The sequence below is a fragment of the Pollachius pollachius genome (genome assembly GCF_949987615.1).
Source record: "Pollachius pollachius genome assembly, chromosome: 9".
Lineage (NCBI taxonomy): Eukaryota > Metazoa > Chordata > Actinopteri > Gadiformes > Gadidae > Pollachius > Pollachius pollachius.
In genome coordinates, this window is record NC_136942.1 from 17,184,172 (window position 1) to 17,199,783 (window position 15,612).

At 40.5% G+C, this 15,612-nt stretch overlaps 1 protein-coding gene across 1 annotated transcript in view; it reads right to left on the reverse strand.

Moving 5' to 3' along the window:
* The window catches only part of LOC307080371 (polypeptide N-acetylgalactosaminyltransferase 18-like), a gene marked incomplete at both ends in the record, with an annotated part of 64,644 nt that extends 55,629 nt beyond the window's left edge, over positions 1–9,015 (reverse strand). The window contains one exon of the mRNA XM_079743050.1: positions 8,775–9,015. Coding sequence (XP_079599176.1) covers positions 8,775–9,015 — 241 coding nt within the window. The remainder of the gene's footprint in view (positions 1–8,774) is intronic.
* Between the last annotated feature and the right edge of the window lie 6,597 nt (positions 9,016–15,612).

The following is a 15,612-nucleotide window of genomic DNA, read 5'->3' on the forward strand; positions in this document are numbered from 1 at the left end:
GCAAGCAAATTTAAGACATTTCTTAATATTCTGGTGATTTGGGATTAGCATTTGCCGCTTTTTATGACCTTTTAGGGACTAAATAAAGATTGATCGATAATGAGGGTTAGGGTTACACGCATACTTATTGGTTGCCTGCCTCCCTTGTCTTCAAATAATTACACAGTTACTCAGCAAACTGACCATGACACAATAACTCTTTCTGGTGATACCTTGTCCCATGTGAGAGATAGCCGACACACTTTATATCGTGCTGAAGGCCATTTGTCGGAGTAAAGCAACACCACTATACCTCGTTGTCATAGAGACAGAACACTGACAGATTCAGGGGGTGACGGCAGCAGAGAGTGACAGATGCATCCAGCCCTTCAGAACACCCGCCCCAACAGGCCAATACCAGCTCATCTCATCTCCAGTCGGTTCCACCTTTGCCAACCGACTAGCATCACTAATCAATCACTCCAGAAACACCACTTTCTGAGTGGTAGAGAGGGACACAATATTGAAGACGACACCAAGATATAAACAATACTATTCAGTGTGGCTCAGTTCCACTCCAGTATGGGAGGATTCATAGGATGGCTGTGGGGTAATGCTTACTGATCCAACGTGGATAGACTAGAGAGTAAATGGAGGTCTGTGTTAGGGTGACCTCAGATCAGCTAGCATGTTGACAAATAATGGCCTTAAAGATAAATTAATAAAGTAAAATGCAATAAAGTAAAATGTCAAGCAACTCGTAGCTTAAAATGACCTGGACATATCTGTAGCCAATGCTGATCGATAGGGATTTTAATCATTTCACAGAATCACAATCTATAACTGGCATAATATAATCTGGATAATTATTGATAAAAAGAAATGACAAGCATGTTGATAAGAATCTGCTGGAACAAGATTGTCCATGAAAGTACATTTGTAATCTTCACCAGTTCTCATTTAAATGTCCAGCAGTGTGCCCGAATACAACCCTCCATATTTGCCAAGCTTTCCATGAAGATCCCAGCTTAGAGGTTTTAATCTCTTGGAACAAAAAAATGAAAGCCTTAACAGAAACCACACACATACTGGGAACGAGGTGTGTGTGTGTGTGTGTGTGTGTGTGTGTGTGTGTGTGTGTGTGTGTGTGTGTGTGTGTGTGTGTGTGTGTGTGTGTGTGTGTGTGTGTGTGTGTGTGTGTGTGTGTGTGTGTGTAGATATTGTGCTGACCACCTGCAGAGCAACTGATAGTGATGCCTGAGGCTAAATACATTTCAGATCAAAGCAACCATGCTTACTAACTTTTTGTGTTTCATATCATACTACATATGTAACAGTTTGCTACCCAGAGACTGAAAATAGATCCAAGCCCTTATAAAATAAGTATCTACCATGCCTATTGTAATTATGTTAAGCTGTGTATTGAACTCAAATTAAAGTAATCTTTAACACAACTCCTTTACCAATGACACATGTATGAATGCATGCATGCATTAAAGCTGGTTTGGATACCATGGATACGCACAATTCGCCCAATTCCCAGCGGTAGCCCGCGCCTGTGAGCACATCGTAAATGACTCTCAAATGCCTGGCTGTGTAGAGCTGCGTGGCAACTGCATGTGGGCAATGGACGGTGCAACACAATAGCGGTGATGATCTAAACGACTGTGTACTTTGTGGCTGTGAAAGTGTTCAGAAGCATCTTCTTGCTGACACGCTCCCGCTCACTGACTCTTTCCGAATGACCCCTGTGGCTAGCAGCACATCTCTGAACATTGGCTTCAGTCCCTCCACATCCCTATGGGCCAACACCTCTAGGGACCGACTTTGAAGGGAAATGGGCACATTTGTACATTCCTCTACTTTGATGCCCATGGGGTCATCTGCTACAATACATTGTAGGGCTGGCCCAAATACATAATTTCAGGCTTTGAATATTCCTTAGGTGCAAAAATGCAAGTCATAATGTGTATCTTCCCCTGCCTAAATCAAAGCCAATTCACATTTTTTTTCAATGCACATACAAATGGATATCGGTATTCATAAATGTAAAATAAATCCATGAACAAAAATAAGTTTCACAAACACATTTCTGATCCACACACAAATGTGTCTTATTTTAAATAAATGTAATATAAATCCAGAAATATATTAATCAAAAAAATATTTGCAATTTTCATAAAAAATGTATTTGGATGTTGTCATTTATATACAAACTGTTAAACTTGAATTAACAAGACGCTTTTCATTTGTAAACTTGTTTGCATTTGTGTGTCTACTGGTCTGTATTTATATGTGGATTTTTGATACTCTCCTGACGTGGCTGGATTCACAAATGCATTTATTTCAACAAGGAACTCTCTGTAGCCAATCAGATGCCTCCCTCGTTTTCAGCCAATCACATGACTGCCGTCCCGACCTCTGAAGAATAAGTCCAGCCTCCGAGCATACCGGTTCCCTTGCTCAAATGTCTATGGGAAATAACGGGGTTTTTGAATGATCGTACATAACAATCTCTAGGTGGCGAAGAAGTCAAAGCTGCGTCACGTTTTGAACTACACACTTTTTCCATCTAGTTTCGACTGGGTTTGGGATTGTCGGTGCCGTTAAAGTAGTAAATGGCACCGACAATCTAAAAACCCAGTCACTGCAGTCATGTGATTGGCTGAAAACGAGGGCGGCATCTGATTGGCTACAGATAGTTACTTGTTGAAAAACATGCATTTGTGAATCCAGCCACGTCAGGAGAGTCTCAAAAATCCACATATATATACAGACCAGTTCACACACAAATGCAAACAAGTTTACAAATGAAAAGCGTCTTTAAATTCAAGTTTAACAGTTTGAATATAAATGTAACAACATCCAAATACATTTTGGTGAAAATAGCAAATATTTTTTAAATATATTTATGGATTTATATTACATTTATTGAAAACAAGACACATTTGTGTATGGATCAGAAATGTGTTTGTGAAACTTATATTTGTTTATGGATTTATTTTACATTTATACATAACGATATCCATTTGTGTGTGCATTGAAATGTATTTGTGAGCGAGAGTAATTTATATATAAATCACAAAATACATTTGTGAATCCTTCTCTGTGCATTCATCATTAATAAGACTGTTCTGACCCCATATCAAGATAGGCCTGCATTTAATTATCACAAAACCAATGGGTGGTTTGAAGATTGGGCAACGTTTTTTATGAAAATGCAGCGCTATTTGTGCCCTTACATATATCTTTTTTGAATAACCCAATAATATCTATAGGGTATTCGGACGAAAAGTAACCAAACCTTCAACCTGCTGTTTGCAAACATGAATACGCATTAAAAAAGTAAAAAGTATTTGAATATGAATACTGAATTGATATGAAAAAACTATATGTATCCCAAAAATATCCCAAATTCAAGCTTAGAACTACTTGTATAGAAATATGATTCACGCAGAGCAATGGTGTACTATTTGTAAAACTATCTGTGAAAATAAGTTTAAAAAAATGAAAGTATGAGTGGGCATATTGAAAAAACACCAAAGAACACTATAACTGCCACCCCCCGATGAAAAAAATCAATAACAGTCTAGTCTATGAGACAAAATGTTGTATAATTGTATATATTGATCAGTCTGCACCTGTGTAATTTGCCAGTAGGTTTAGCAGAACCTAAGCCTTCATCTGAACACTTGCCAGTGTGGAATACCCAATCTGTTGTTAAGCTATAAATGATGCATGCTTATGTAAGGGGATTGAAAACCTAGAGGTTTCTTTTCAATCAGGTGGAAAGCAACACAGTGAACCAAGGAGAAGCCAGACAACACAGGTATGTTGAAAGAGTTTATCAACCTGACAATCTGGACATTAAAATGTTAAAATATGAATCTAAAATCAATTCCCAAAGTCCCCTTAAAGTCCATATTCTATAGTGCTATCCACTAGTCTACCACGCGCTGGCATCCTCGATGATGCACTTCCCTGTCACACAGTCCGTCCGTGTACAGAAGCTACACTTTCCCACCTCTCACACTTCCGAGACCTTCCCGCTCCGCTCTGCAGTACTTTGGCTCGTTGAGTAGTTAACGGCAGCTTCGTCTCGGTATTACTGGCGGATGGCGATTTGGTCTGTGGGTCCAGCAGCCTTCCAAATTGTTTGGCTATACTTTCCCCGTTCTCTCTGCGCCGTCCCTTTTTATCGCTATGTCCCAGATCCCCGCCTTTCTCCTTCTCATTGGTCGAAAGAAGTGGCCATCGATCATGCAGTCACTTCCCAAATTCCAATAAAAACATGCAAGTAAAACCATACACGAAAATAAACTTTGTCTACCCAATAAAACACACAAGAAAACCTGAAGATAATAAAAGCTTTACAAACACAATATATGAAAAAAATATGCAATATAGCAAACAAAAGGTATAAATATAACAACCCATACTTCCGCCGTGCAACACTTATGCTCTCCTACCCACTCTCCATGCTCCATTTTCTCCCCCAAATCTCCATTCTATGCAACTGTGCACAGCAGGGCCTCCGCCTCTACTGAGCTGAGACAGCACTGTATTGGCCAAGCCCCACTGAACATAAACTGTTTGCGTCAAGTTGTGGTGCTTTGCGGCCAAAATAAAGGAAATCACTGCAATGACCAATTACTTGCAGGAAGTCAAATTTTGGCCTGCCCTGGCAGCAGAACATCAGCCTTTACACAAAACACATGGCCGTAATATTGTTTGTTGTTGCACGACAGGGGAAAGCTATTGAATTTAATTGTGTCGTTAGGCTAATACTCCTGGTTTGAAAGGGAGCATTAACTAGCTGCACCTCAGCACCAAGTCATCTCGCACAGCTAATTTCGCATTAGTCAATCACAGTACTAGTTAGAAAGCTTTTCCAGCCCCCATAAAGCTGTTATTGTGTCCTCTAGGCTTATGTACCCTGGAATAGAATTTTTTTCAGTGATCTCAGGCGGAAAATACTAAGTTAATAGGCATGCATAAATGGCTCCCGAAGCTAGAAAACAAGAGGACGCAACCTCTAAAACTGGGTTGCCATCATGTGACAAACTTTTCAGTAGTTCTAAAGACTGTGAATGCTAAAGATGGGTATGAATTACATGCAAAGCCAAAGCAAAAAACTATTTTGGATGCCTTTGCCAGTGTTGCACCATACGAATGGGGTCCCAATGGATCTATGCAGATGCACTCCGCTACAAAATCACCCAAATCATTATACAACGATTAATTATTATTTCTTATCGCAATACGTATCGCAGAAAAATAAAATATTGCAATACTTTTTTTTCTACAACTCATCTAAACTCAGCAGCTTAACGCTACTTTGACTGATAAATTTAACTTACGTTAGGCTAATTAATTTCAGGAAAATTACATTACGTGATTAAACATACATTCATACATTACCTCTTCCGTGAATATGATTGCTGCTGAGTCTCGTCATAGTATAACTCACAATATGTGTTTGAACCTTAAATAACAAGAAAGAGTGAGAGTAAAGAAAAGGAGCTATAATGGATAAGACCCAACCACCACAGATTTAACCTGAATTAACATACAGTGAAACGCTCCCTACAAACCAATATGTGCAGACAGAGAAAGACCTCTATTGTGGTTACTAAGCTTTGAATAAGCGTATTTATAGAATGAATGTTTAAAGGATTTGACTGGATGGTTTTGGATTGCTGATGAAAACTGCGATTTCCAACATACGTGTGTGCAATCACACATTGTTAGTGTTTAGGTAAATAGTAAATATTAATAATAGGCAAAATTTGAGCAGTACAAATTTTAATACCATTACATTATTTTAAATAATGAGGAAGATTGACAGCTCTACTGTCTGCGTGTGACTAAAGCATGACGTCGTATACTCAAGTGCCCTTCTCTGCTGTCTATTTACACCCTTGTTGGTTTGCAACATGCGCACAATGAATGCAGTTAACGTTCATTAAAAAAAATTGTAAACAAAGAATTTAAAAAATATGTAATGGGATCCACGCTTTAGCAAAGTCCTTATCGTGGCAGAGCATAATACTGTCACATTCATATCGGTATAGAGCCCACCACTAATGTGGAGCAATTTGCTGTCCTTAATGACCTATGCAAAGGAAGGGTCTGAATCAAAAGAGAGTTACACATAGTTAAGAAGCTTTTGCAACCGAAATGGCAATCGGCGGTTGTGTTAACATTATACATTTCATATACGTTTTAAAAAAGGTCAGAGAATGTTATTAGCACTATGAGTCTTTCGATGCCATTACTCATCTCAACATCTTAGCACTTACTAAGCAGGTAGCCATTCTACATAGCCACACATTTAAAAAACAAACCCTACTCGATTTTAAGAATCATTTTTATGCCAGAATCCATAATTTGCTCTTCACATGCCAATTTCCCCAATCAAGCAGGTCAACTTCTCTCAGAGCCAACCTGGTCATGCACGTCTGGATTTCTGTCCCTTTGCATCACTGAGCAAACACATGTGAAAAAAAAATCGCATGGCAGGTAATGTAATCTGAAACGACCCCTGTGGACCAGTCAGTACATGTGGAGGACTGTGGCCAAGCAAGCACCCCTAGGTCTACATGAACCCACTAGCTGAAAGCTCTGGAGTTATACCGAAGGGCCCAGCAGGCGGGGCCCTTCTGTATCCCAGGATTCACACCTGTTATGAGATGCACTTACTTTTCTTTATAAATCAGGGACTTTCAAAACGAATCTCACAGAAAGACTATTTCTGGCCGAGGGAAAGGCAGGGGGGGATATGGTGGCATTTGCATTAGAATGGCGTCCTGATATGCTAGTTTCAACTTCTAGGAGTAAAAGTAATTCTGGAAACATTCAAAACGTAACTAAACGTGCCCCACTTGATTAGCAATGAAGCTTCAGAATAAATAATAGATAATAATAATGGCAAAGAAGTGTGAATTACACTGGTTGGTATGGTTTTTAAAGTATCTGCAATCACAAGGCTTCAAATAGCACATTTGGAGAAAGGAACCGTGTAATTCCGCATTGGCGGCACATCTCCACGTAATCTGCTAGGCTCCATAAAAATGAAATCTTCTTATCGGTGAAGCAAGCAGAAACAGAGATTACCCAGCTAGGCTAGGCTACCGTACAGCCAGCCTACCACATAAGCCGTAGGCCTGCACACAGAACACAGAACATTGCCAAAGAACAGGTAAGATTTGCAGGCAATGCTAGAAAATACCACATTCAGACCTTGAGGCCGGCCAGTGCCAGGGACAGAGCATTCATACATGACATGTGAACCCCAGAAGTGAGTGAATTGCTGTCATGTCAGCACACACATTTTAATGTCAGCAAGAAAATGTTCATTCATGGTATAATCTGGAGGAAATCAATGGAGGTTGCTGGAATAATAAATCATACCATATTTCATCAAAACATTCATCCGCAGGTGTTTCATTTCCCCACTCCCAAGAAACTCCCTCACTTTGTATTTGTTATTTCATTAGTCAGATGGAGAGGCAAAAATGACCAGTTTCACTGCTCAGACCCACATCAAGTGGAGAAGGCGGATGAGGACGATAGGAGGAGATTGAAGAGGTGGGGCACATCGCAAACCGTTTATGTTGGCCAATGCAGATCACAGACAGTACCATGCTCAGGTAGCCTGGGACCCAGACGAATCCCGCAAGCTCATGTTTCATCTGCTCTGCAGATAAGGTCTGGCTCCCCTCCCAGACAAAAATATTTCTGCTCGGTGCGAGGTAGACCGACCAATCACAAGCCTTTGTCTAATAAGCGGCGGGATGAATACGATAATTGTGCAGAGGTAGGCACAACAACAGATGGAGGCCGCTGATTTAGAACTATCTGTTGAATCTGCTACTTGGGCACTACTGAACGAAATGGAAGGCATATTTTCACTTTTAAGAAGAACAAACGACTGCAATTCGCCATTCAGGGCTGCGTCAGCCGTTCCGTTGCTTACGAGGTACGAGGTTACAATCAATGTTTCACATTTAACTCAGACCTACAAACTCACTGTGCCGAGTTCAAGTTGCCGGAGTTGTCCCTAGGCCTGTATCATGGCAATTTGATCCGTTCGTTTAGAGACTAGTCAATTATTGACTCGACACACACATAGAGTAGGCTACATAAGATAAAAACGGGATATGAAAAATAAAAAAGAGTGAGTTATTCAATTACTAGAAAAGGTCCTGATCTTATTACTGGAGAACATCATATATATATATATATATATATATATATATATATATATATATATATATATATATATATATATATATATATATATATATATATATATATATATAAATAAAAGAAACTGATGCATCAGCCTATTAAAAATAAAGAAGTACTACTTAAACGGTTGAAAGCATTAAAGTCTAAGCAATCAGCATTGATTCCAGGGACACCGATTTATATGGGGCAAGCCTACAACGAGATGTTAAACAAGTTGGTAAACAAGTTCAGCATTTCTAGCTGTCTGTCTGCTTTTCACTGTCTCGACTTGTCTTATATTTGCAAAGGAAAGATTGAATGACGACCCATGTGTTTGACTCAATGTGTTCATTCAAAGTGCTTTCCAAGTTGCGCAGACATAAATTCGAATGCAACGTAGGTAAATATCTGTTGGTATAGCCTCTGGACGGGTGTTGACGTGATGCAAATCGATTATTTAAGTTGGTCCTGTATACACCGGTAATATGCTATGAATAAAAATATGGACTTAACATCCTTCGCCTCAGATATAGCTCCAATAGCGGGAGAGCGGTGTTGCTTACCTTTGATGTGTTCGTTCACGACGCTCTCGAGCTTGTCCAGTCTCTCGATGATCTTCAGAGTTTCCCCCCTGCTGTCGTCCTCTAACTTTCTCTCCAACTCGCTGTTTTCCGCAACTTTCGGACTGACGTTAGCCACGTAGTTAGTAATCCAGCCGACGTACAGCAAGCACACTATGTTGGTCATCCCGCTCAGTATCACGCATGTGGACACCAAAGTTTTGGTTCTCCGTGAGCACAGCATCGCTGAATCGCATCCATTCGTTTTCCAGATGAGTAGGTATAAGCAGGCTGTATGCTCCGGGGTTTTAGAATTAAGTACAGTGAAATACTCCTTTCATTGCCAGCCTAAGTCACAATCTCGAACTTGTTGCAGCATCCCTGTCGGACGGAAAGAGGTCATTCGTATCACTGGGAGTGAAGCCCTCCATTCACGAAACAGCGAGTTCTCAAATGCTTGACAAGCAAGTAAGTGGATGCTGCGCGTGGAACCATCCCGCACCGCATGCAACTATGAGCACAGGGGGCACGCCCCTAGTCACTACACAGCCAATGGGAGGGCTGGAGGCGTGTTCTGCTTTCACAAGTCTCATCACAACTGGTGTGCGTGTGTGTGTGTGTGATGCCTAATTAGTTGCTGTGTCCACTTGTGTGAGTCTGAAACACACATTTCTGCACGTGCGCGCACAGTGCATACTTTAATAACCTACAGTTTGTTTATGCACACGAATGCATGCGCGCACACACACACACGCATACACACAGAGTTGCCCATCTCTGATTCCTGGCCACCTATGGCGCCTTTACCTTAACTAAGTGTTAGAGTCACTTCAGAGGCTGATCCAACAGATCTCCGAGCAGAGAGAGCCTCTAGGCGCCTGCTTTCATCTCTGTCTTTCATCCCATGTTTAGTAAATCACATGCACACAATGACACACACACACACACACACACACACACAAACACACACACTCAAACAACCGTCCATGCAAGGGCGTGTGCGTGTAACGTTCCTCTTCACCCAAGAGAAGCCTGGGGATACAGTCGACTTGCGAGGGCATAAATAAAACATTATATGTCCAATATTAAGGCTCCAGGCCGCTGTCTCTCCCTCTCTCTTGACTAACTGACAGACAGATAGAAGGACTGTCTGACTAACTGACTGACTGACTTGCCGTCCAGCCGCCTAATTGTTGTTTATCTAACGTGTGAGTCAGCCTGTTGTTGGGCAATCCAAGCCCACACGAATGATTATTTTCTCTGGGGAAATGAGATTTGAAAGCGAACCATGCAAAAGGCAGTGTTTTTTTAGGACACTAACACTACTTACATCCTTTTCCTTTTGCCCATTGTGTGCAGCCACTTTCACTTTTCATTGCGATCAACGTGAAATCCATTGGTGTTGATCAATAAGCAGCCTATCCCACTGTCGGACTCACATTCAATGAAGATCTTACATTAGTTTGGAGAAAATTCATTATCATTGTCCTTGGGAGTAACACGCTGGTACTACATTATTCTGTTATTTGTCTGAACAATTTGAAATCCTCTTACTTGGAGATGTATAGAGTAATTCAATACACTCTGAATGATTCATGGTATAGAATCTGGGGATTTGGCAAAAGCGGCATTTCATCGTGGTGGATTCTTTGGATAACTCAAAAAGTAAAATACAGCAATGTAGTGCTTCCAGTTGGATTCTATTTGCATGACATATAAGAAGACTAGAACATTGCTATCATTCTGAATATTTTTAGCCCAAGTTCATTGGAAGTGCTTTGAATACAAATTATTTAATTGCATCTGTTCTCATACTTACTTTTTTCCAATGAGGTATGAGGAGAATTTGTAGTGCTAGAGTACATACTATTTTATTCCTATGGAATTTAAAGAATGGTTTTCTTCTCTCTTTTCCCCTTAAGTATTCTCTGTCACTATTTCTCAACGTTATTTCTGAATGCTATTTCTCACCACCAGTTTGTTGTCCAACTGTATAAAGTAAGAATCACAAATACTTACCAGTGTTCATGGACACTGTCAAACTGTCAAGCTGTCAAGGCAAACACGAAATCAATTCCAGTTTTATCAGTCTATGAGCTGTTCGCTGTCACACAGGTCTGTTTTGGTCGACCCGATTCTCTCTCTGCAGTTTCACCAAAGCTGCCATTCGACTGATCTTTTTCAGTCTACCCACGCAACTATGGCGGATGAACCCTGACCTTTAGAAATAATTTCATCCTGGTCTACAGAGCAGACCCTGCTGGGTTAAAAAAATGAGCAATATTTGTATCTAAATGTCAGTCGGGCTACTTGGAGAAACAGCCCTCAGCAGCACCATCTTGCTGCCAGATGTTCCAGTGATGATGGAAGATGCCCAGGTGCTTTAGGGGCAGTCTCTACTCTTCGGTCTGAGTTATGAAAATTATTAATATAGTGCTCTTCAAGGCAATCGAAGTAGTTCACACAGTGTGTGTGTGTGTGTGTGTGTGTGTGTGTGTGTGTGTGTGTGTGTGTGTGTGTGTTTGTGTGTGTGTCTGTGTATGGGTGTCATCCCATACTGTAAATCAATCGATGCTATTGTATTTATTAGTGAAACTAAATATACATTTTAAGTATTGTAGGACATTCAATAGTTTTTATGTGGCTGGGATCTGTTTTATGCTCAGCATATTAAACTATTAATATGTGTATAGTGACAGAAAACCATTCATAAAGAAGCTAATTGGTTACTCTAGATTGATTGATAACAAGAAAGAGGGAGATAAAAATAAAACATGTATAATTAATCTTGACATGTCTGGATTCTATTGGCATTTTTAACCATGAACTGTCTCTGAGCAACGTCAGGATATGTGACAATATTAAATAATAATACTAATCAATCTCCTGTACTGTCAGGAATCCAAACTTGACATCATATCATAAATTGGGGAGATTTGTGGAGGCCGCTCTGCGTTCTGTTAATTTCCACATCACTCTGTTCAAGATGGGGCCCTTGGGAGCCACAGCCAACGTTGGTTTACGAGTGTTATGACCTTGCCAAATGTAATGATTTGTGAAATTTGAAAGTGCTACCGCCTGTTGAATGGCTAATGAAATGGAAGGTCTTATTAGTACATTGCTACATAAGTATAATATGTTCATAAAATAAGGGGGCTTCCATTAGTACATTCAATCACCATATAGTGAATAAGCACACCACTGCCCCACTGCAATTTAAACACAATATTTTTCACCAGCTTTAACTTTTCTGGAAATCCAATTATTGTTTTGTTTTCTTAACCTCATCCATTCCCACAAAACATTGTCATGTTCAGGTCCAAATGGTCACTCCTCTTGCTTCAATCAATGCTAGACATTCCTAAGTTAACATACTGACTTCTGATTGGCAGAACCATCCTGAAAGCTTCCATCCCCTCCAACTGGCAGTTGCTTAAGTTTTGGCCCTTACTTTAAAGGGCACTTCGTTGTTTTTATTTTACACAAATGAAGCACTCTTGGTCTTATTTTCTCTGCTGTCTGCTCTCTCTCTCTCTCTCTCTCTCTCTCTCTCTCAGGACTCTGACACAGACAGGACTCTGGCTGGCTTGCATGTGTCAGTTTGTGTTTGTGTTTGCCTGGGTGCATGTGTGTGTGTGTTCATGTGTGTGTGTGTGTGTGTGTGTGTTTGCATGCCCGTAGCCAGCTATGAGGTCACCGAGGTTCGGAACTCTGTCATTTTTGGAGAGTGAAAGATAAAACTGGAAACAAAAAAGGTTTAGAACTTCTCTGAGATGATTGCATGCTTAATGAAGTTTAGACTTGTTACTCTGGGTCCGCTGTGTGTGACGTCTAGTTGTGCGTGTGCGAGCGGAGAACAACCTGCGACAACAACTTGTGTCAATTCCTTCTAGATTGGAACGGTCTACCAGCTGTCACAAAGTCATTAAATACAGTTCAATCAGGAGAGACTAGTATTTCAAATCAACCACAACTTTTGTTGACAACACATTTGTAAATGAGACCTCAAATTATTATTATGACTATGGATGGAGTTCAATGGCCTTATAAGCTATCCCTTTCTCCGTAGACAGGTGGAGCTTAATCCTGGAGGTAAAGGGGGGGAGGGGGGCTCCAACCAGTCTCAACCAGTCAGGTTGTCGGAGAGGAATCCTGTTATCAATGTCAAGTACAGATGTCAGTGGTTTCAGGATAATGTAAAAATTGAAAAGTGATCTATACATACGGTTTTTGAAAGCTGCAAGCTAATTAATTTATGATAATATCCACTTTAACAATTATGTTATACCACTGTCGGTTTTGGGCATCACATGAATGACGGTGCTGGAAAGACAAGGTGAGCTTCTTTATTGAGATAGGTACGGTAATTTAGGTATTCATTCTCTCAAAATATGGCAGTAGTTAAGAGGATATATATATCTCTATATCTGGACTCTCCCGGCAGCACCCAGCTAGGAGAGGCTGGACACGGGCCCCAGCCCACCTTTCACCTCTCCTCCTCTGCTACTTATAGTTCGGATCCTCCTGATCTCCCTCCTCTCCTCTCTGTCCCCCAGGGATTAATAAAGTCGGATCTAATCGTATTTTCATCCATGCACCGTCCATCATGCTTATGGCGCTCCCTTAGATCTGCTGTGAGGACTGTGCATGTGTGTCTGTGTGTGTGTGTGTGTGTATGTGTGCAAGTGAGATAAGACGGAGACCTATGAAAATGGAATATGTGAGAAATAATTCAAGTTTTCTCACAAGCACAGATAGGGCACAGGGACTCTTGAGAAAACACACACAGACACGAACACATCCACAAAAAAATATCCCAGAGGAACAGACACTTTGTGAACTTTGTGATTTACGAGAAGTGGAGAATGAATCTCATTTTCTTTCATACTGTCCCTTCTATGATGAACTAAGAGTACCTTTTGTAAATGAACTGTTTGCTCAAAACCCTGAAATATTTTGGAGTAATGATGATGTCAGGATGGAATGTTTGTTTACCTTTAATGTTTATAAGTTAGCCTCTTTTGTTACTAAAGCCTGGATGAAACGTCAGGATGGTTTATATCGTTAATGTTAGTGTTGTTTAGCATCTACTTTTGGTTTTTGGTCTGCCTATGTTTTATAATGGTGTCTTGTAAGCCCTTGTGGGCTCGGCATGCTAATGCATGACACACTAATAAAAAATTCAATTCAATTCAATTCATTCCACACACACGATAACACACTCAGAAACACAAACAAAGCCAGAGGACCAACGTGATGAGTCATTTCAAAACTCGTACTGACCCGCAAAGTGAATAAAATAAAAAGAATGATGTTGGTGATCCAATTGATTAATTGGAAAACAGATCAGGATGCTCATAGAGAGCGTTGTTCCATTGTCTAAGCTTATGCGATGATTCAGTTAGTATTTTTTTTTTTACAACATGATAAACCAATTGCAGTTAACTGGAGGATTGGGACTCTGGGATCCTGTGGCTATGACGGTGCCGCTCTACTTTTCTCCATCACTTTAAACAGTTTGTTGTGATTGACTGCAGTGGTTTTCGCGCCGTCTCGATGGCTTTTGACTTCTCCCCTCCTCTCTGCCATCCTCTCTTTCAGTTGCATCCAATATCTTAATTCTTCTTGTGGAATTTAGACTCTAGCAGACTTCTCTGTTCCTCCATCTGAACAATTTTGGTTCCTCCATCTCAAAATGTTAAATGGTGCCAGAATCACACACGACTCAGAGACGAATGAGCAATTCATTTCACTCCATCTCGTCGGACAGGAAGATTGTCGGAGCCATAATGTAACGAGGAAGATCCGGTTCTTGTCCCATTAGCAGACTTGAGGAGGTGCCAGAATAATTAAACAGACAATCCATCAGAAGTTAAAAACATTGGCATGGTAAGAAAGAGAGTGAGTGTGAAATGGAAATGGACTGACTCGTGTTGTTCACAGAAACCTGTAGATAAGTTGGCATGATAAACAAATAAGCAACAGCACGTATCTATGACAACCCGTGTCATTCTGAATATTGTATACATGGTTGATTACAAAACATGCAATGTGCCATTTATTGCTCGGGTATACCTGTACAATATTAAAGAGAGCCTTTAAGCAGGGATTTACAGTTCACTGAACCTCAATCAGATGTATGCATGACGATGAGGGTGAGAAAGATGACTGTACATGCCTGTACATTGAAATATACTCGCATACACACTCATAGCTGCTCTCAGAGAACTGGGATACATTGTTCTGGTTACCGGATGTCATTACGATTATGATTTCTAATTCAAAGCATCCCATTTAAATATATTGTAATCCATAGGTGGATTGGAATAAGAACATTAGAAACACTGAAAGCCCATACATGTTGACGTCAGCTAACAGATAACAAAGGGGATGTTTCAGACAGCAGTGAAATGTAGCTCAATTCACAATGTATCCACATGAGTTTAAAGCCCCATGTTATTGGCATGACAACAGGAGTGGGGTAGAGGTTTGTACAGCCATCATTACTGATCTGCTGCTCCTGTAGTGCGCGGGCCTTCTCCAAGGCTTTCTGTCATTTCCAAAATGCCAATACAGTCACGTTAGGTTATGGGCCTATTTACACAGACAAGCACACACAAACACATACACACACACATTCAGACAAACAAACACACTGGCTTATGGCTGTCCATCGTATTCGAGGATGTCGTTGCTCCACTTGAGATGGGTTATGTGGGGGGTTTCGCTGTTTTCTTCACAGACACACCCACATTCCCACGTACACACATGCTTTTGTGTATAGTTTTGCTTTGATAAAATTGTCATTATTTCTGGTTTTGTACTCTGTATTTTTTGTTAC